At 40.8% G+C, this 21418-nt stretch overlaps 1 protein-coding gene and 1 pseudogene across 1 annotated transcript; one reads left to right on the top strand and one right to left on the bottom strand.

Moving 5' to 3' along the window:
* Window positions 1–416: 416 nt before the first annotated feature.
* Window positions 417–5655, top strand: LOC128398831 (vomeronasal type-2 receptor 26-like). The gene is made up of 5 exons (XM_053360088.1): window positions 417–560; window positions 1299–2159; window positions 2709–2936; window positions 4330–4456; window positions 4751–5655. Exons 1-5 carry the CDS (start codon window positions 417–419, stop codon window positions 5653–5655), a joined length of 2265 nt encoding a protein of 754 aa, XP_053216063.1.
* A 3918-nt stretch (window positions 5656–9573) lies between these two features.
* LOC128398830 (vomeronasal type-2 receptor 26-like) lies at window positions 9574–11781 on the bottom strand (annotated as a pseudogene).
* Between the last annotated feature and the right edge of the window lie 9637 nt (window positions 11782–21418).

Genomic DNA, 21418 nt, shown 5'->3' with positions numbered 1-21418 from the left:
TACTGCTTTCCCAGTGCTGTGCCCCTCAGCCTCTCTCTCTCCTTTTGTGACACACTGAGTCACTTTCTTACATCACCTTAATCTTAGTGCCATTGATACACTTACTGTATCAGACCCAGCATTTCCACACCCATGCACAATATGTTTAGCAATTTGAGGTGATGTAAGATTCTGAAGGTTCTCTGTTCTGAGGAGAAAACAAGACAGTAATGATTATTGTATTAACTTCAGAATATCCCTCTGATGCAGTATGTCACTCTCTTTGTAGCTTACTGACTAAAAACTACCAGCACATCCTGGCCTTGGCATTTGCGGTAAAGGAGATAAATGAAAACCCACATATATTGCCCAATACCACATTGGGTTTTCACATCTATGACAGCTATTTCAATGCAAGATGGACCTTCCATGCCACCATGAATCTCATCTATGCACAGGAAAGGTTTAGACCCAACTTCATGTGTAATGCTCAGAGCAATCTGATAGCAGTCATTGGGGGACTGGACTCTCAAACTTCCATGAACTTGGCAGCCCTGTTAAGCATCTACAAAATCCCACAGGTAGGCAGTGTGGCGAGTAGTACGCAGAAATTTAACAAGTCATTAACAATGTGATTGGAAACATTAGAAGTAATCTAGATGTTGTTGGACCATCTTTCATCATCTGCAGCCAGAATGGCCAGTGATCAGGGATGACAGAAGTGATATTCTAACAACATATGTAAGACCACAGTTTAGCCACATCAGATGGAAAGAAGACCCACTGAGTTCAAAGGGACTTACTACCAAGAAACTGGGTGAAAGATTGAAGCCTAAAATGTCTATTGTCTTCCAAGCTAAGTTTTATATCTGTGAAAACTGAGTGGCAGAATTTAGCTACTGTTTGAAAATCAGATTTAAGTGTTGTAAATTGCCCTGTGATATTTGGATGTAGGGTAGTATATATATTTAATAAATAAATCAAACAATATTTGTATGGTTTATTCAAAAAAATGTTTTAATTGTGCCATAGTAAAGAGAAGGGGAGTGCCCTTTTAGATTAGTGTGATCTCCTGAACCAATATAATCATAGCCTTTGTATTTATACCATTTTCAAAACAAGAGGTCTATTTCCTGTTCCTTAATTTCTCATTCATGACCAATATTTACTTGTTGATATTTGGGAACAAGGCTGACTATTGAGCAATAGTATCATCACTCTTCTTCTTCTTCTTCTTCTTCTTCTTCTTCTTCTTCTTCTTCTTCTTCCTCCTCCTCTTCTTCTTTTTCTTCTTCCTCTTGTTCCACACTTCCCTTTAGCTCATCTATGGCTGTGCCCCAACAATGAATGATGAAAGTGAAGCATTTCCCTTTTATAAAATGGTCCCAAATGCATCTCATCAGTACATGGGGATTCTCAAGTTGCTGCTGCATTTCAACTGGACATGGATTGGGGTCCTTGTTTTAGATGATGAAAATGGAGAACGAATTGTTCAGGCTGTGCTTCCAATGTTTTCCCAGAATGGCATTTGTTTTGCTTTTGTAGAAAAGCAAATGAAAATATCTTTCATTGATAGTATGCTGGACATGTTGAAGCAGGGGTTGAAAATATATCAAATGATTATGGAAAGCAAGGCTAATGCATTTGTTTTCTTTGGAGAAACGCAGTCCACAACAGCAATAAGATGGTGGCTGTCTTTACCAAAATTCAATTACACGGAAAATATATCAAAAGGTATTGTCTGGATTATGACAGCCCAAATGGACTTGGGATCATTTTCATATCAAAGGAACTGGGATGTTCAAGCCATCCATGGTTCACTGTCCTTCACTATTCACTCCAGTGAAGTGTCAGGATTCTCCAAATTTCTTCAGAGCGTAAACCCTACAAAGATAAAAGGTGATGGCTTTATAAGAGAATTCTGGAAGCAATCTTTCAACTGTGCATGGTCAAATTCGGTTGCAGACAAAGAGGATGAGAATATTTGTACCGGGGAAGAGAAGCTAGAGAGCCTTCCAGGGGCTTTTTTTGAAAGAAGCATGACTGGCCACAGCTATAGCATTTACAATGGAGTTTATGCTTCAGCTCATGCCTTGCACACTCTGCAATCATCCACATCCAAATTTAAAGCAATGGTGCATGGAAATTATGTTAACCTTCAGAATAAGCAGTCATGGCAGGTAAAGCCCTCAGCAGACTATGCATAATATATATTTGGCTGCAGCAATACTCCACACAGACCTCTCCCTCCTCCATCTGTCCAATTCTCACCAAAAATGTATCCTTCAGAGGAGTTGCTCCAGACCATTGATTTTGTTTCCAATTTCTGAACTCTTTACAAGCAACTAAAACTCTGCAGATTATTCCAACTGTAGTTACACCATTGATTTGTGTAATGACACTTTATAATCAATTTCCTAATGATTCCTAACATTTTGCCTTTTTCACAGCTGCTGTAAACTAATTGTAAACATGCATAAGGATTGTGAAATAACCCTGATGTGCATATGTTTGCAGGTCAAAAAGGACATACCTTATTTACAAGTTTATCTTATTTACAATCTCACAAGTGATTCTTCATTTCTTTTTAAAAAATAACAAACCCATCACACTGATAAATTATATGTATACTAGACTCCCAGTGGTCACTCACTAGGTCTCTATTTGCTTAGCAGTATCAATTGTTTCCATACGTTTCACTGGGTACTTCTGTCTTATTTTCAATTTAGCTTCATCATCTTCTGAGACGTATTTCATTTAACAACAGCTCTGGGGACAAAGTTTCCTTTGACCATAATGGGGAACAAATAGCTGGATTTGATATTATAAACTGGGTCACTTTCCCAAACCAATCCTTCATTCGACTGAAAGTTGGAAAAATGGATCCTTTGGCTCCTGAACACCAAGTATTTACCATTAATGATGATGCTATCATGTGGCACAGCAAATTTAATCAGGTAGGATCCGAATGCAGGCATTTATGGAAGTCTTCAAATTCTAAATAAATGGTGAGGCCAAGGTCTCGGATATTGTTTATGAGATAGTAAAGTATGTGTATGGACTGGACTGTTCTACTGCAGATTGCAGGTGGAACCTCACATGACTGAAGTCTTGACATTGAGAACAAATTAAATCACTGCATGTTGAAAACTAGATGTCAGGAATAAGTGTGATCTGGCCTGAAGTGGTACAGTTCAGAAACTGGTTTGCCACATCATCAGTCTGATCATTGAACAAAGTCAGATTCATATTACTGAACTGCAAAGTCAGTTCATTTAGGCATTATTGAGCCCCTTTTAATTATTGACCTTGTTTGGAAATGGCATACTGCTAATTTATTGCTCTAGAAAGTAGAGGGTCTAAAGGGTCCTGACATATTGCACTTAAGTCTACTTGGAAAATGTAATTGAAAGAACACTTCTGGAAAATGATGAAGTGGTATAAGTAGATAAGGGGGGGGGGGAAATGTTTGAATGTGGTCTTGTAGCTGCATACACTTCCTTAATAGTGCCTATCATACTAGAAGGCAGCAATGCATTTTTGACGATGGTAATCAGTGCTACAAAGAAATGTATTCAGAGTGAGAAGAACAAACCCTGCCCTCTGCCCCAGCATTCTACGTGGTACAAGATTAGTTAGTTCTTACTGAGCTCTAAAGTAGGATTTTTTGCATTCATCCATGATTGGACATTTGGCTCATCCTTTTTCACCTGCTCCTTACTGGTCCATCTGGGTGTGCTCCTCATTCTGGGTGTGGTGGTTGATTAGTTTGTTTGGCATTTTCTTCTGTCAGAATCACCAAGTAATGTGAACAGGGAGGGACTTTAGGACAGCATTCCTTGGTGAGCACTTCCATACATCTTTTGGATTAAGGGCAATAGCCAGCCTACTTCTCATTGCCACTCAGCTTGTAGGACTAGGGTTGGTGGGATCTTCTTTGTACCTGGAGGTTCATCCTTCTGAACACTGACCAGCTTATGGAGAGTGGAGAACATGGATGCTTCCTGCATGAATCATCTTTATCATCCTTGAGCCAAAGTGTTGTTGCCCTAGTAAAGTAACAACATGAGTCTAGCTCAGTAGTCTTCTCAATAGAGGGATGCTGGCTTGAAAGAAAAATAACTTATAGTTGCACCAACTGTAGGTCCCTAACATGCTACATAAATAAAGTTATGACTATATACCCCTTGTATTGCGTCTTCATTCTGGGGTGTAGGGAAGAAGGAACAGACTAAAATGTAATGCGGAACAATATTACATTGTGTTAACAGCCAATGGATCAACCAGTCAGAAAATTGTGATCTGCATATTTCTGAGTATTATACATTCTTCTCTTTCATTTATGCAAAGGCACTGCCCTTTTCTCTGTGTAATGAAAATTGCCACCCCGGTTACAATAAGAGGGGAAAGGAAGGGGAGCCCTTTTGTTGTTATGATTGCATCCCATGTCCAAAAGGAAAAGTTTCAAACCAAACAGGTAAGAGATATGACATTTTGTGATAAGGGTATAAGGAATCAAGTTCTGTATTTCAGCTTTACATGAATTTTCTAGATTTCCGTGAAAACATTTTCTGGAAGATGAAATTTTAAGAAAATATGTGTGCCTGTGGGCAGGATGTAAACATGAACCAGTTAGAAATCTATAGCCATTAAAAGTCTGCTAGACTGTCAACAAAATAACAGCAGCAGCAGCAACAACAACAGTAATGAATAAAGGTATTATTATAATGCATTTGAGAAATCAAAACCACATTTATTTTTTATTTTTCAGATATGGATCATTGTTTTACATGCCCAGAAGTTTATTATCCAAATAAGGACCAGGAGTTTTGCATTCCTAAAGTCATAACATTCTTATCTTATGAAGAACCTCTGGGGCTAAGTTTATCCATTTCTACTCTTTCCTTTTTTATCATCACAGGTTTGGTGCTAGGAACATTTGTGAAATACCAACACACTCCTATAGTCAAAGCAAATAACCAAAATCTCACATACACTCAGCTTGTCTCCCTCTTGCTCTGTTTTCTTTGTGCTTTGCTATTCATTGGCCGACCTGAGAAAGTGAAATGTCTCTTGCAACAAACTGCTTTTGGCATAATCTTCTCCGTGGCAGTTTCTAGCATGTTGGCAAAAACCACTACAGTGATTCTTGCTTTCATGGCCACAAAGCCAGGAAGCAGGATGAGGGTATGGATGGGAAAGAAATTCACCAACTCCATTCTTCTGTTTTGCTCCCTTATTCAAATAGGCATTTGTACTCTTTGGCTAGCAGTATCTCCTCCATTCCCAGATACTGACATGGATTCAATGACTGATGAAATTATATTGGAATGCAATGAGGGGTCAGCTGCCATGTTTTACTGTGTCCTGGGGTACATTGGTTTCCTGGCCATTCTTAGCTTCACTGTGGCTTTCAAAGCCAGGAAATTGCCGGACAGTTTCAATGAAGCCAAATTCATCACTTTCAGCATGTTGGTCTTTTGCTGTATTTGGTTATCTTTTATTCCAGCCTATCTGAGTACTAAGGGAAAATACATGGTAGCAGTGGAAACCTTTTCTATCATAGCCTCCAGTGCTGCGTTACTGGTCTGCATATTTTTCCCTAAATGGTACATTATTCTTTTGAGGCCTGAACTGAACATTAAGGAGCACTTGATGAGCAGAGGGAAAATGTGATATGTTAAGCCTCTAGGTCTTCTGATATTAGCTTTTATCGAGCAGTGAAATCATGCCCTGGGGAGAAGATGTGCTTTTAAAAATCCTCCCAGCATGAGAAACAATTTGGGGCTAACAGACTGAGAACTGCCTTTCCTTCTTTTGGTATCCTTTCAACAACTCTTCTATTAAAATATACTCAACTCTTTTTGTTGTTGTTTTTTAAAGTAGGTTTTCAGCAGCTTACTTGAAAGGCTGCATCAGTGCTGGTTTTCTAGAATAAGACATGCCAGAACTCCCATGAATGTCTCCCATGAATGCAATTGCACCCACCTGAGAGGTGCCAGAACTGAGTTCCGGTCAGTTCCAACTGAAAAAACCCCTGGGCTGCATTATGCTTAATACAGCCAGTAATTGTCTGCAGTCAGGAAAGTATCTCCTGCAAGTTCCAAACATCTCATAAGCCTGCTCCTCAGTAACTCGGAGCAGCATATTCAGTATGGCTGCCCTAAGAGCCAACTCCTAGGAGCTGAGTTGCCTTCAGGTCACAATAATTTTTTTGATGGGCATTGCTATTCAAATGATGTGTGCGCGCTGCATCTTCTGATTGATTATGTGGGCTGGGGGTTACCTGCCCCACCCCTGAATATTTTATTCAAGTTGACACCCCTGGTGGTTGCCCCTGTCCTGTGGAATATCATTCCCATTGAGATGTTACAGGAACCCACTATCCTAAGGTTACCAGACATCCCCGTTTCCCGGGGACAGCCCCCGGATTTACAAATACAAAATCCATTGAAGTTGAAAAGTGTCCTCGGATTCATTGAAAAAAATCTGGTAACCTTACACTATCCATATTTTCTACAAGCAATTAAATGTATGTTTGTCCCAACTGGATTTCCTGGCTGGAAAAAATGGTCTGTGGCAAGATTATCTCTTTTGTATGATATAAGTTTTGTTTTAAATGTATGCTGGGGATTTTGTATGTGTGCATTTTTAACGTGTTTGTTTGTTTGCTCTTTTTATTGTTCATTGCCTTCAAACAATTGAACAGAAAGTGACTATTCATAACAATAATAGGCGATCTTAAAGATATTGTGGTCAGGACCAGAGGGAGAAGGTATCACTGCAAAGAAGGGGAAAATGCAGGTGTCATGTGGGTGGTGCCTGTAATCCTCTGAAAAGATTGTTAAGCATAATTGCTTAGTAACACACTGAAATAGAGAAATGCCTGTATGTATATTGTGTAGGGCTTAACATTAGAACATTCCATTGGAGCATACTAAGCTAGAAGGAAGCTTCCTAAGCTTCTTAGTTGATAATTAACTGTTGATGTTCTCTGCTAGTCCTCATGTGTGTGTTTAACCTTAGATCCCATGAGGATATTCAACTGCAAATTCACCATCTTGAAGATAGTTGCCTATTGGTCTTTTGTTTCCAGGCACAGTAAGAGAAGGATGTGATAAGATGCCCCTCCAGGTGCTACAGAGCCTTAGGCTGGATGCAGGCTAATGTAGGCTATGGGAGAGACAAGAGATTTGATTTTTGCTCTTATAGTAATTATGACTTATATTTAAGAAGAAGAACCTATGTCTGAATATGCATATGCTTTATACAACTTTCTGGATGTATCATTGATATTTTTGTACCTGTTTTGAACAAGTTCTTTGAACAATAATTATGGGTCTGGATGATGTTTTATTCCAAGAGGAGTCGGTTTTTATGCATCAAATTGCTTCATGCTGTGCAATATTAATATATGCAATAAAGATTCCTCTCATCACATGCTGCAATCATCCTCATGAATACTTATCTAGTAAACAATGTGCTAGTTTTATTTATTGAATGAGTATTGTTACTGGCCCTACTGATTTAAATGAGTGAATGCACTGGAATGGTAACCACAATACTGAATTATTGATATATGCCCATTTGACACTGCATGCATGAAATCTCCATATTAAAAGTGCAGTCATTTGCAACTCTACTTACAATAGAAGTAAACATCATTGATTTGTTGCCTCTGGAAATATGTAAAATATATTCCAATTGTGGACTCCTTGTGTTTGTTAATCTGTTTACTGAGATTAACTCAACAATCATAATCCCTTTCAGTTGAAAATTGATGGTGGTTTATCCAATTTTAAAAGGGTAACCCCTCTCTTCCCAAATAAGTAAAAAAAAAAAATCCCAAATGAGTTATAATTTTAATGCAATGGAGATATATGCCAAATGCATGTAATGAACCTATCATAGTTTTGGTTTTGATGGATGAAGCAACGTAACCCCTTTTCTTACTGGCCACTTTTATATCCCAGATGCAAGTATAGACAAGCAGAACAAAGAGACTAAACTCACTACCAGCTCTTTAGACACCCCTCATGTAGATCAGAGGTGCCTAAGAATGGAAGGATAAAACAAACAAATGGACACAGCACCTCCTTTGTGACCTAAATTTATTTATGCTTTTCTCTCACTGTTTTTCTCCTTCTCCCATGAGACAAGAGATGCATGAGCCCACACCACAATTTTTGAATAGTTTGAGACATATACTGTGGGGATAGTCCAATGAACAGTGTTTTATTTATAGACTATTACATTTACAATTTGGAACTGAAAATACAGCAAGAAACACAGTGACATCTGACATCAAACTGATTTAAATAACGCCAAAGGAAACTGTCCTTGCAATGTTGCCAAACAGATGGCAAAGAACAAAGTAAAGAAACCCATCTTTAGTAACTCTGTGACATGAAATCCACAAGAAAACAATGAGCAATAGTAATATAAAGTGGAAGAATAGGGTTTTGAAATCTTAAAAAAATCTGGTTTATCCTGAAAGACTGTGCTGTTAAAACTCTAAGGAATACGTACTTGTCTCGCTTGAGAATTTTCTCAATGTCCACATGGATCTTTGTTTAATTTGGGGATTAATTTTTGATAGGCTTAGATCCAAAGTGTAGTTCTGAGGCAAGTAAAGCAATTAGCATATGAGGGACTGGAAGGAGGTATAGTTGTGAACTTATGTGAATTTGCTTACTGAAAGAGACAAACCAAACAGAAGCAGAAGGCATAGGCAAAAAAGGCTTGAGGGCAATTAGAAGACTGAGACTGGGTGGGTGGGAAGGCTGTGCAGGGTAACTATGGGACATTAAAATAGCTTTGCTGGATCAGGCCAAAGGCTCATCCAAAGTCCAGCATCCAATTCTCAAAGTGGCCAGCTAGACGTCTGTGGGAAACCCTCAAGTAGAACCTGAGCACAATAGCATTCTCCTGCATTTGTTATTCCCAACAACTTGTATCCAGAGGTGTCTTGTCTCTCAGGTGTTATGCATGGGGAAATTTAAATAGACTATCAATAAGGCAAATTGCTCAGGCTGGTGATCAACATAGGAAAAAAGAATCTTGCAGTACATGACAACTTTCCATAGGTTTCGGGTGGAACCTGATTGGCTTCAATCTGTAGAGTCAGCTGAAAGCACTAAGGAGAGCACTGCAGCACCGAGGATGCTATTCCTCTGAGGAACTTTGGCTGACTGGTGAGAGGGAAGCCCAGAGCACTGGTACTGCAACAGGAAATTTGTTTAATGCTAGAGACCCAGTTCAAACTCCCATGCCATCAACTTCAGATTCCGCAGAATTTAATTGCAAGGTTAAAACATTTCAGAATGTGACATGGTTCAGAATATTTTGCTTACTGAAATGGAGTCGAAATGATACCTCACATCCCCGCCTGCCCCCCCAAAAAAGCTGAAAGGGGTGGAAATGAAAGGGAGAAGTGTATCCAGTGACAGTTTTCTTAAAGTGTGACTCAATGCCAGACCACTTTGCTAAAAGGACATAGACGACATCCAAGGCAGAAGTAAATGGGAGACTCTGACAAAGAGAGATGGGGGAGGAATCAGTTGTCAAACACCCTTTGAAACTTCATTATACTGTTCAATATCTTTTCCTTAATAACTGTTCCCTATTGTTTAGCTTAGGCTTCAAGATAATGATGTAACATTTAGGGGAAAATATGCAACCCAGTAATCCAGCACTAGATGCAAAAATGGCGAATATCTCCACAGCTGCCGTGTATTTTCCTTTGGTGCTCAGATATGTTGGGACAAAGGACAACCAAACACTGCAAAAGACCAGCATGCTGAAAGAGATAAACTTGGCTTCATTAAAGCTATCAGGTAACTTCCTGGCAAGGAAAGCCACCGTAAAGCTGACAATAGCCAGGAGGCCCATATATCCCAGAACAGAGTAAAACATAGTCACAGACCCTTCATTACATCCCAGTATAAATTCTTCAGTCACTGAGTGTGCATCAGCATCTGGGAATGGAGGAGAGGTTAAGAGCCACACAATGCAAATGCCTGCTTGGATAACGGAGCAGGAAAGGACAATGAAGCTAGACAGGCTTTTTCCTATCCATTTCCTCATGCTGCTTCCTGGCTTGCTTGCCATGAAAGCCAGGACCACAGTGATGGTTTTGGCCAACACACAAGACAGGGCTACGGAGAAGACCATACCAAAACTAATTTGTCGCAGTAGACACATCACTTTCTGAGGTTTTCCAATAAATAGCAGTGCACAAAGGAAGCAGAGCAGGAGGGAGATGAGGAGAGTGTAGGTGAGGTTCTGGTTGTTGGCTTTGACAATGGGAGTGTCATTGTGTTTTATAAATGTTCCTAGCACCAGAACTGTGACCATGGAAAAGAAAAGTGCTGAGGTAGCTAAACTAATCCCCAAAGGTTCTTCATAGGACAAATAGGTTACCATCTTAGGAATACATGAATTCTTTTCCTTGTTTGGATATTGGTCAACTTGACATTTGGTACAGTCATCCCTGTCTGAAAAGGAAAATAGTCCTATAATAATTTAAAACATTTTATACTTCCTGCATTTCCCCATAAATATGACATGAAGTGCTCATTACAGAGCTCATACCAGGACCACTGATGATGCATCAGGACTTTCTTTTTTAAAATAACAATAATAATAACCTTGATTAGCCTCACTCATATGTGTATTAGAAGTATTTATATGTATATCCCAACTTTCATAATATTTAGGTAAGCTCAAAACCTGCAATGACCAGCTTTCTAAAAAGATTTGCAAGTTCTCTGAAAATAAGGAAGAATATAGAAATGTCTTTTATGGAGAAAGAAAATGTTTGAGGACAGATTCTGTGAAACACTAGCCTAGTGATCCAGGCCACAATTTAAACAAATTCTTTCTGCCGCCCTCTTTGATTTACTATTGCAAGTTGAAAGAACTGCTCCCAAGGAAAATTTTCAGAAAGCTGTAGATTAACTAGAATCTTTTTCCAGATTACAACCTTTGCAGCATATACTCCTGCGTGGTCTGGCATCCATCATGATGTGAACATGGAACTATCATTTATGTTCCTTAGGATCATAAGGTAACACTGCACACTACATATCTTACCATATTGGTTTGAGATCTTCCCTTCTGGACATGCAACACAATCATAGCAGCAAAACTCATTCTCATCCCGTTTTTTCCTGCTGTGACCAGGGTGACAGCTGTCAGTACACAAAGAAAGAGGTAGTGTCTGTTCCATAAATGGGAAGAAGTAGAATATTACCAATTGGAAATCATGTTACCAGTGGTTTTGATATTTGTATCTGATCTGCTTATCTAAATAAATGTGTTGTGGGCACAAAACAATGGTTTTAAAAAGTTCTGAAGAGCACCTGACATTCCATAAACTGCCGGTAGTTTCCTATGTGGGTAAGTAGCATTACAGGACTTCTTTACCAATGTGATACATGTTCACATGCATATGCACACATTTACTCTAAGTAACATTATACCTCCAGAAAACACTCAAAATGGAACAGTCCCTACCTCATTAAAACCTGTGTGCCATGTGATGGCATCATCATGAATTGTGAACCCATTTTCCTGGGGATCTACACTTCCAATTTTCACTCTTTGGAATGTCTGGTTTGGAAAAATGACCCAGTTTATTATATCAAATCCAACAATCAATTCCCCTTTCTGGTTAAAAGCAACCTCATCACCGACACAGTTGTTAAATGAGACAAGTTTCAGAAAGTGGTGGAGCTAAATGGGAAAGAAAATCAAAATTACATGAGGATGTTTATAGATAATGTATAAAATTGTGTTCATACTGACATTGTCCTTTCCACCACAGTAATCTAGCTACTTCCTCAAAGCAAATCTCACAGGGCAAATGCAGAAGTCTTTCCTAGGTCTTCAGTTGAGGAGTTTTAATTGGAAATTCTAAGGATGTAAATTGGGTCTTCTGTATACAATGCAGGTGCTCTATCATTAAAGTACCACTACCATTGTTCAGTCCAGTAACCAAGTTTGGAGGCTATGAATCAATCTTTATGACACATTAGATTGCTGGAGATTATCTGACTTAGGTCTAAGTCAAGTGGTGAAAAAAAATCTGGTATTGCATCGAGAGATCTGTTATTTTGCCATCTTGATGTTCTTAGGCCATTACCTGCCATGGCTGAAGATTCAGTCTCCTTCCATTCATCATTGCTCCTTGCCTAGCCTGGTGTAATTGCATATTATGTAAAGCATGTGTCACGGCATAGACAGCATTGTATATGTTGTAGCTGTGACCAATCATGTTCATTTCAAAAAATGTCCCAGGAAGACTCTCCAGCTTCTCTGCACCAGTACAGAGATCCTTACCTTCCTGGCTAACAAATGGATCTTGAAATTCACACCAAAAAGCCTTTTCCCAGAAGTCCTTGATGAAACCATCTTCCTTTGTCAAGAAATTGTTTCTGGTTTGAAGAAAGTGTTGAAATCCTCTGACTTTATTTGAGTGAATGGTGAAGGACAGAGCTCCATGGATGGTTTGTATATCCCATTGCCTTTCATAATGGTTTGCTGAGAGTTCCATCTGAGCTGTCATAAGCCACACTTTTCCTTTAGGTTTCATAGTCACCGCGCCCAGTTCTGGTAGATACAGCAATGCCCTCAAAAACAAAGTACTTTCATCATACACAATCACTACATTGGCATTACTCTTCATGGAATTATAGTATATTTCCAGTATCTGGTTTCTCGTTTCACCCAAGCTATCGAAAACAAATATCATGATTCTTTCTAGGAAGGCAACACAAATTCCTTTCAGGGGAAATTCTGCAAGTATGGTATGCACGAACGTTTCACCACTGTCATCATCTTTAGCAAGGATCCCAACCCATATCCACTTGAAGTGTAAAAGTAGTTGTATAATTCCCTTATACTGGTAGCTCTCATTTGGAACCATCTGGTAGAAGGTAAAGCCTTTGCCTTTATCGTTCATCATTGGTACAAAACCATATGTGAACTATAGAAAGGATGGGTGTGTCAGGAATACATGCACACATACACACAAGCAAACACATACTGACATTATTATTATCATCGTCATTATTAGTATTAGTATTATTACTACTACTACTTCACCTTTCCCCCCACTAGGACTCAAGAACAGATAAAAACATAGAAAAAATCATTAAAAAACAATTAAGTGTAGTAGAATTAAAACTATATACATATATAAAATCTGTTTCAAGCATACCAATAAATACAATAAAAACAGCACGGCACCAGCCCTTTCATGAAAAGAAGTAAGTTCCCTAAATCCTGTTGCAACAAGAAAGTTTTCATCTGTTGGAGGAAGGAGAACAAAGAGGGAACTAGTCTAGTTTCTCCAGGAAGGAAGTTCCAGAGTCTGGGAGCAACCACTAAGAAGGCCCTTTCCCGCCTCCCCACCAAGAATGCTTATAGTAGGACCAAGAGAAGGGCCTCCCCAGAAGATCTCAAAACCCAGACATATGAGTGAATAAGGGCTTTCAAATAGCCATGTGGGAGAAACCAGAGGCTTTTCTCCTGGGCATGGTAGGCCAATTGGTGTTAAGGAAAGATAGGACGCTTTTTATGTACGCTACAACAGCAGCAAGAGTTCTTCTAGCAAAGTATTGGAAGACACAAGAACTACCCACGCTGGAAGAGTGGCAGACGAAGGTGATTGACTATATGGGATTGGCTGAGATGACGGGCAGAATCCGTGACCAAGGAAAAGAGACGGTGGAAGAAGACTGGAAGAAATTTAAACTTTACCTCAAGAACTGTTGTAAAATTATTGAGTGCTAAAATGTCATGGGTAAGGCAAAGCAGATTTGCAGCGATAAATGATTGGGTAAGAGAAAAAGGATTAAAGAAAGTGAATTATAAGTAATTGAGATTAGGGGTTGCTGAAAAAGTTTAAAACAGGGATGCAGAAAAGGGAGGCATGGGGAAGTCGTCGAAATTGGGTTTAAGAAAAAAAAGGTTATGAAATTATACATGTTTATATGTTTGTTTGTCTTTGTATTGTAAGTTGTAATGTGTTATAATTTATGTTGGAAAATCAATAAAAATTTATTTAAAAAAACAAAAAAACAAAAAGCCATGTGGGGCCGTGGGTGGCACTGTGGGTTAAACCACAGAGCCTAGGGCTTGCCAATCAGAAGGTCAGCGGTTCGAATCCCTGCGATGGGATGAGCTCCCGTTGCTCGGTCCCTGCTCCTGCCAACCTAGCAGTTCGAAAGCATGAAGTGCAAGTAGGGAGCACTTCAAGAGAGCTTGTACTACAAGAGAGCTTGTAGGGCAGCGGCTGAAGAAGGAACAAAAAGGGTTTTCTTGTGTGAGTTTCTTGTGGCTGATTAGCTGCTCTCCCTGTGCAAAGGTCAGAGGGGGCAGGGCTTCTGTTGAGGCAGGGGATTAGCTGTGGGAGGAGCTTATCAGAGCTTGCAGGTCAGCGGCGCGCAGTTTGATCCATCTTTTAGATTTAGGGGAGCTTGTCTCAAACCTTTGTTGGGGGAGACCTAGGTTTTTTTCTTCACATTTTTTATGATGGAGGACCGCTGTAGCCACCCCCAACGACACATTCTCAAGATGGAGGGTGAGGGAACAGCTTCAGTCGCCTGCGGTTCCTGCGCAATGTTTGCCATCTTGCCAAAGGTTGCAGGCAGCTTTACCTGCAGCAATTGCATGTTGATTGCCCTCTTAAAAGACAAAGTCCAGCAACTGGAGGAACGTGTAGCTACGCTCCAAAGAATTAGAGAGCTGGAGCTCTTCTTGGAAGCAACAGAGCACACCGTCTCCACCAAGGAGGAGACAGGGGACTCCCCTGAGAAGGAGGCTAGTTCACCAGCACAGGAGCCAGATATATGGAGAAACATGACTCAAAGAAGTAGGAGGCCCAGGGTTCGCTCTGATTGTTTAGAAATACACAATCGCTTTGAGGTCCTCTCCCCTAGCGTGGAAGACGAAGAACAGACTCCATTTGAGGATCTCTCCCTCATTACAGTTGATCAGGTATATGAAGGCGAGCAGCAAAGTCAGTCCTCAGGAAATGCGCAGGCGACCTTGGAACGGACAGCTCACAGAAGAACCCTGACCAGACCTAAGAGGAGGCGTGTAGTGGTGATAGGGGATTCCCTACTGAGGGGAACAGAAGCAGTGATCTGTGGGCCTGACAAGATGTCTCGGGAAGTGTGCTGTCTCCCCGGGGCTAAGATCCAAGATGTAACTGAACAACTCCAAGGAATCATAAAACCCACTGACAAATACCCCTTCCTCTTGGTTCATGTGGGAACCAATGACACTGCAAGCAATAGCCTCCAGAAGATCAAAAGAGACTACGAGGCTCTGGGCAGGAAATTGAAGCAATTAAATGCACAAATTGTCATCTCATCTGTCCTCCCAGTTGAACGACGTGGCCCAGGGAGAGAGGGAAAAATAGTGGAAGTGAACAGCTGGCTTCGCAAATGGTGTAAACAGGAACGGTTTGGATTCTTAGATCACGGACTGCAGTTTTTTGAAGATGGACTTCTGGCAAGCGATGGGCTGCACCTCACAACGGTTGGAAGGAATGCTTTTGCCAAAAATTTCAGAAACCTCATCAGGAGGGCTTTAAACTGACTAATGTGGGGGAGGGAGACAGTGCTCCTGAAGGTAGGAGTCTATCAATTGATGAAGATGATCATCCAAATGTCATAGACCAAATGGAGCAAACAGCACGCAGACCTAGTGGTGGGAGGAAAAAATCCTTAAATAAGAGACACGGGGGAATGATTAATGGACTTCAATGTCTGTACACTAATGCGCAAAGCATGGGAAATAAACAAGATGAGCTTGAGCTCTTGGTACAGCAAACTAAATATGACATAATAGGCATCACTGAAACCTGGTGGGATAAGTCCCACGATTGGAATGTAATAATGGAGGGATACAATCTATTTCAGAGAAACAGACCAGACAAGAAAGGAGGAGGAGTGGCGTTATATGTCAGGGATGTGTATACCTGTGAAGAGATCCAAGATTTAGAACCTCAAAGCCAAAGTGAGAGCATTTGGGTCAAAATTAAGGGAGAGAAGAATAACAGTGACCTCATTGTGGGAGTTTACTATAGATCCCCAAGCCAAACGGAGGACATAGATGATGCCTTCCTGGAACAGATGGCCAAGCATGCAAAAGGAAGGGAGATAGTAGTAATGGGGGACTTCAATTACCCGGATATTTGTTGGATGTCAAACTCAGCCAAGAGCATAAGGTCAAACAGATTCCTCACTGGCCTTGCAGACAACTTTATTGTCCAGAAAGTGGGAGAAGCAACAAGAGGAACAGCCATTTTAGATCTGGTCCTAACCAATGTTGATGACCCGGTTAGTGGGGTAGAAGTGTAAGGATCATTAGGCGCAAGTGATCATGCTCTTCTGAAGTTTACTATACAGCGGAAAGGAGCAGCCAAGCATACTAGGACTCAATTTCTTGACTTTAAGAAAGCCGACTTCATAAAACTTAGGGACGTGCTGGGTGAGATCCCATGGAGAGTAATACTAAAAGGAAAGGGAGTTCATGATGGCTGGGAGTTTGTTAAGAGGGAGATAGTAAAAGCACAACTTCAGGCAATACCAATGAGACGGAAACATGGAAGGTGCCTAAAGAAGCCAGGGTGGCTATCTAAAGAACTTTTAACTGAGTTAAGATTAAAAAAGGATGTGTACAAAAAATGGAAAAGGGGGGAAACCACCAAAGAGGAATTCAAACAAATAGCCAGCACGTGTAGACACAAAGTCAGAAAAGCTAAAGCACAGAATGAACTCAGGCTTGCTAGAGAGGTTAAAAGCAACAAAAAAGGCTTTTATGGGTATGTTCGTAGCAAAAGGAAGAACAAAGAAACAGTGGGGTCACTCAGAGGAGAAGATGGTGAAATGCAAACAGGGGACACAGAAAGGGCTGAACTCCTCAATGCCTTCTTTGCCTCAGTCTTCTCCGATAAGGAAAACAATGCCCGACCTGAAGAATTTGGAGCAAATGATTCAGCAGAGGAAACACGGCCCAGAATAACTAAGGAGATAGTACAAGAATACTTGGCTAGTTTAGATGTATTCAAGTCTCCAGGGCCAGATGAACTGCATCCAAGAGTATTAAAAGAACTGGCAGATGTGATCTCAGAACCACTGGCAGTCATCTTTGAGAATTCCTGGAGAACAGGCGAAGTCCCGGTAGACTGGAGGAGGGCAAATGTTGTCCCTATTTTCAAAAAGGGGAAAAGAGAGGACCCAAATAATTACCGCCCAGTCAGTCTGACATCAATACCAGGGAAGATTCTGGAGCAGATCATTAAGCAAACAGTCTGTGAGCACCTAGAAAGGAATGCTGTGATCACCAATAGTCAGCATGGATTTCTGAAAAATAAGTCATGTCAGACTAACCTGATCTCGTTTTTTGACAGAATTACAAGCCTGGTAGATGAAGGGAAAGCAGTGGATGTAGCCTACCTTGATTTCAGCAAGGCATTTGACAAGGTGCCCCATGATATTCTTGTAAAGAAACTGGTAAAATGCGGTCTTGACTATGATACCACTCAGTGGATTTGTAACTGGCTGACTGACCGAACCCAAAGGGTGCTCATCAATGGTTCCTCTTCATCCTGGAGAAGAGTGACTAGTGGGGTGCCACAGGGTTCTGTCTTGGGCCCAGTCTTATTCAACATCTTTATCAACGACTTGGATGATGGACTCAAGGGCATCCTGATCAAATTTGCAGATGACACCAAACTGGGAGGGGTGGCTAACACCCCAGAGGGCAGGATCACACTTCAAAACGACCTTGACAGATTGGAGAACTGGGCCAAAACAAACAAGATGAATTTTAACAGGGAGAAATGTAAAGTATTGCACTTGGGCAAAAAAAATGAGAGGCACAAATACAAGATGGGTGACACCTGGCTTGAGAGCAGTACATGTGAAAAGGATCTAGGAGTCTTGGTTGACCACAAACTTGACATGAGCCAACAGTGTGACGCGGCAGCTAAAAAAGCCAATGCAATTCTGGGCTGCATCAATAGGAGTATAGCATCTAGATCAAGGGAAGTAATAGTGCCACTGTATTCTGCTCTGGTCAGACCTCACCTGGAGTACTGTGTCCAGTTCTGGGCACCACAGTTCAAGAAGGACACTGAGAAACTGGAACGTGTCCAGAGGAGGGCAAAATGGTCAAAGGTCTGGAAATGATGCCTTATGAGGAACGGCTAAGGGAGCTGGGCATGTTTAGCCTGGAGAAGAGGAGGTTAAGGGGTGATATGATAGCCATGTTCAAATATATAAAAGGATGTCACATAGAGGAGGGAGAAAGGTTGTTTTCTGCTGCTCCAGAGAAGCGGACATGGAGCAATGGATCCAAACTACAAGAAAGAAGATTCCACCTAAATATTAGGAAGAACTTCCTGACAGTAAGAGCTGTTCGACAGTGGAATTTGCTGCCAAGCAGTGTGGTGGAGTCTCCTTCTTTGGAGGTCTTTAAGCAGAGGCTTGACAACCATATGTCAGGAGTGCTCTGATGGTGTTTCCTGCTTGGCAGGGGGTTGGACTCGATGGCCCTTGTGGTCTCTTCCAACTCTATGATTCTATGATTCTATGATTCTAAGTAGATACATAGGTACTGCTCCGGCGGGAAGGTAAACGGTGTTCCCGTGCACTGCTCTGGTTTGCCAGAAGTGGCTTAGTCATGCTGGCCACATGTACGCCAGCTCGCTTGGCCAATAAAGCAAGATGAGCGCTGCAACCCCAGAGTCATCCGTGACTGGACCTAATGGTCAGGGGTCCCTTTACCTTTACCTAAGCCATGTGGAGCTTTATAGATAACAAGCCCTTTGAATTGTACCTAGAAACAGACCACTAGCCAGTGCAGTTGTTGTAGCAAAGGAGTCATAAATATTACCCTATAACCAGCCCTGGTCAGAAATCTGACTGCAGCTCTTTGACTCATTTGAAGTTTCTGAGCACTTTTCAAAGGGAGACCCACATAGAGCATGTTGCAATAATCCAGACGGGATGCAATTAAGGTGTGTCACTGTCGCCAAATTAGAAATCTCAAGGAACAGGCATTGCTGACACAATAGATTTAACTGTACAAATCCACTCCAGCTGCATCCACATTCAGGGCTGAATCCAGGAGCATATCCAAACTGAGAACCTGTGTCCTGGAAACAGACTGGTAGCCAGTGTAGCTGTTCTGATAAGTGAGTTGTATACTCCCTATAACTGACCCCGGTCAGCAATAATAACAATGTTTTGCCAAGGAAAAAAGAAGCTGCAAAGTCCCGGGGGCATAATACCACCTGTGTAGGTGGCAACCAAGAATGATTAACATTAGTAGAACTAAGTTGCACATTCAATTGTGAAATAATTTTCAAGCGAGATCGGGCGTGTTCAGGGTAGTATGGCCGTAGACTTTCAAATACTCTGGTTTCACCTCAGATCGTATAAATCTTTCGCCTTTTGTGAAATAATTTTCAAACTATTTATCTTTCTTAAAGTTGTTTCCCCCCCTCTTTCTACACTTGTGTCCCATCTCGAACAACAAAAGCAGTGAGACTGATTTCTTAAGAGAGAGATGCTGTACCTGCACACCCTACCTGTGGAACTTTGTAGCTACCCAAGATATTTGCCATCTGAAGGGAAGTTTCTGAGTAAAGATCCCCAATGACTGATATCAAGTTGTTCCGGATGCCATACTCATAGTTGGGAATAACTCTGTTCTGTGTGGAGAAAAGTTCCATTGTGGCATGATATGTCCACCTTGGACCATAGTTATCAAGCAGGTGAAAGCCCAAGGTTACATTTGGCAAGATCTTGTGGTTTTGATTGATCTCTCCCACAGCAAATATCAAGGCCAATATGTTCATGTAGCTCTTAACATGCACCCTGCAAGAAGCATTGCATGCCATATCAGATGGAAATGCTGCACATAACAAATCCTTATGAATAGATTCTTCATCCTCAAGAACATCCATTACAGAAGTCAACATGCACTGCAAAATACAACTAGAATATGCATTTAGATTATGATTGTGTGGTAGTGGATAGCACAGTGGAACAGACATGTTTCTCAGACTTCTTGGAAATGGAGTTGCTTCCCACGAGGTGGTGGTGGGGCAACAATGAGACTGACATGATGCCACAACACCAACTGTTCCAATCCAGTGCTTCTGCCATTGTATTTGCACAATGCCAGCCTTGCCACCCCATCTCTGTCCTCGTAAACAGATGTGTCACAAGTTCAAGTAAGTGCCTCTGCACTACTGCGTTGTGTACCATGCACTGTGATGGGAGTTTAAAAGCATTTTATATTTGCTTTTGAAGTGTTGTTGTTTCAATTTATTACCCACTCTTCACCAAATGTTTCAGGGTAGGTCACAAAAAAATTATAAATATATTATTTTAATTTTTTTATTAAGAACAATATTTCTATTCATCCATATAAAATATCAAAGTGATGCACAATCTTTAAGTTTAAAGCACTATTTTTAAAAATAATAATAATAGATAAAACAGCAGGCATTCCTGAAGAATGTGAAGTGGGAAGGGATGGGTAGGCGTGAGAAAGAAAGAGAGAGAGAGAGGGAGAGTCAACAGCCAATGTTAAGAGTTGCATATGCTGAAAACTGCATAATGAAGGGACCAGGTGGAATTGTATGTTAAGAGAAATCCACAATGTAGAGGCTGCAACAAAGAATGACCTGTTCTGGTTAACCACACTCTGAAACTCTGAGGGTGATATAATTACCAAAAGGATCCACTTTGCTGATCTAAGTGAGTTTGTAGGCAAACAGATCCTGTTTTAGATATTTGGGTCCTAAGTCAATTAGGGCTAATGCTAATGTGAGCACTTTGCATTAGGTCTTGAAACAAAATGACAGCCAATGCTACTGTTTTAAAATACAGGCTTCAAGCAGTCTAAATGGAACCACAACTTAGTGGCTGAATTTTGGGTCATTTTAAGTTTCTGAATCATCTTCAAGGGCAACCCCATATAGAGTGCATTGAAATAATCCAGTCTGGAAGTTACCCAAGCATGGACAACAGCAAGCAAGTCAGCTCTTTTAAAAAGGGGATGCAGATGGTGAACCAAGCAGAGCTGGAAATTGGCACTCTTAGATACTGAACTCGCCAGTCTCCAGTAACAGCATTGGCACTAAGAGTACCCCCAAGCTACAGATCTGCCTCTTCCAAGAGAGTGCAACTAAGTAATAAGAGGTCACCTTCCAACCGCCCAGACTTAAGAAATGCTTGCTTTGTTATTTGGTTGTTTTTTTCCATCTGTCATTTTAAGATTTGGTTGTTTTATTTTACTATAAGTTGAACTGAAGTATTTTAACTAAAGAGCATTAATTTATAAATGAATAAATAGTGGTAGGAAAAGCTTTGTGAAATGTGCTGCATCAGGGAAACTTGCTTCCACAAAT

This window comes from Podarcis raffonei, chromosome 13 (assembly GCF_027172205.1).
Source record: "Podarcis raffonei isolate rPodRaf1 chromosome 13, rPodRaf1.pri, whole genome shotgun sequence".
Taxonomy (NCBI): Eukaryota; Metazoa; Chordata; class Lepidosauria; order Squamata; family Lacertidae; genus Podarcis; species Podarcis raffonei.
This window is presented reverse-complemented; position numbering and strand designations above follow the sequence as displayed.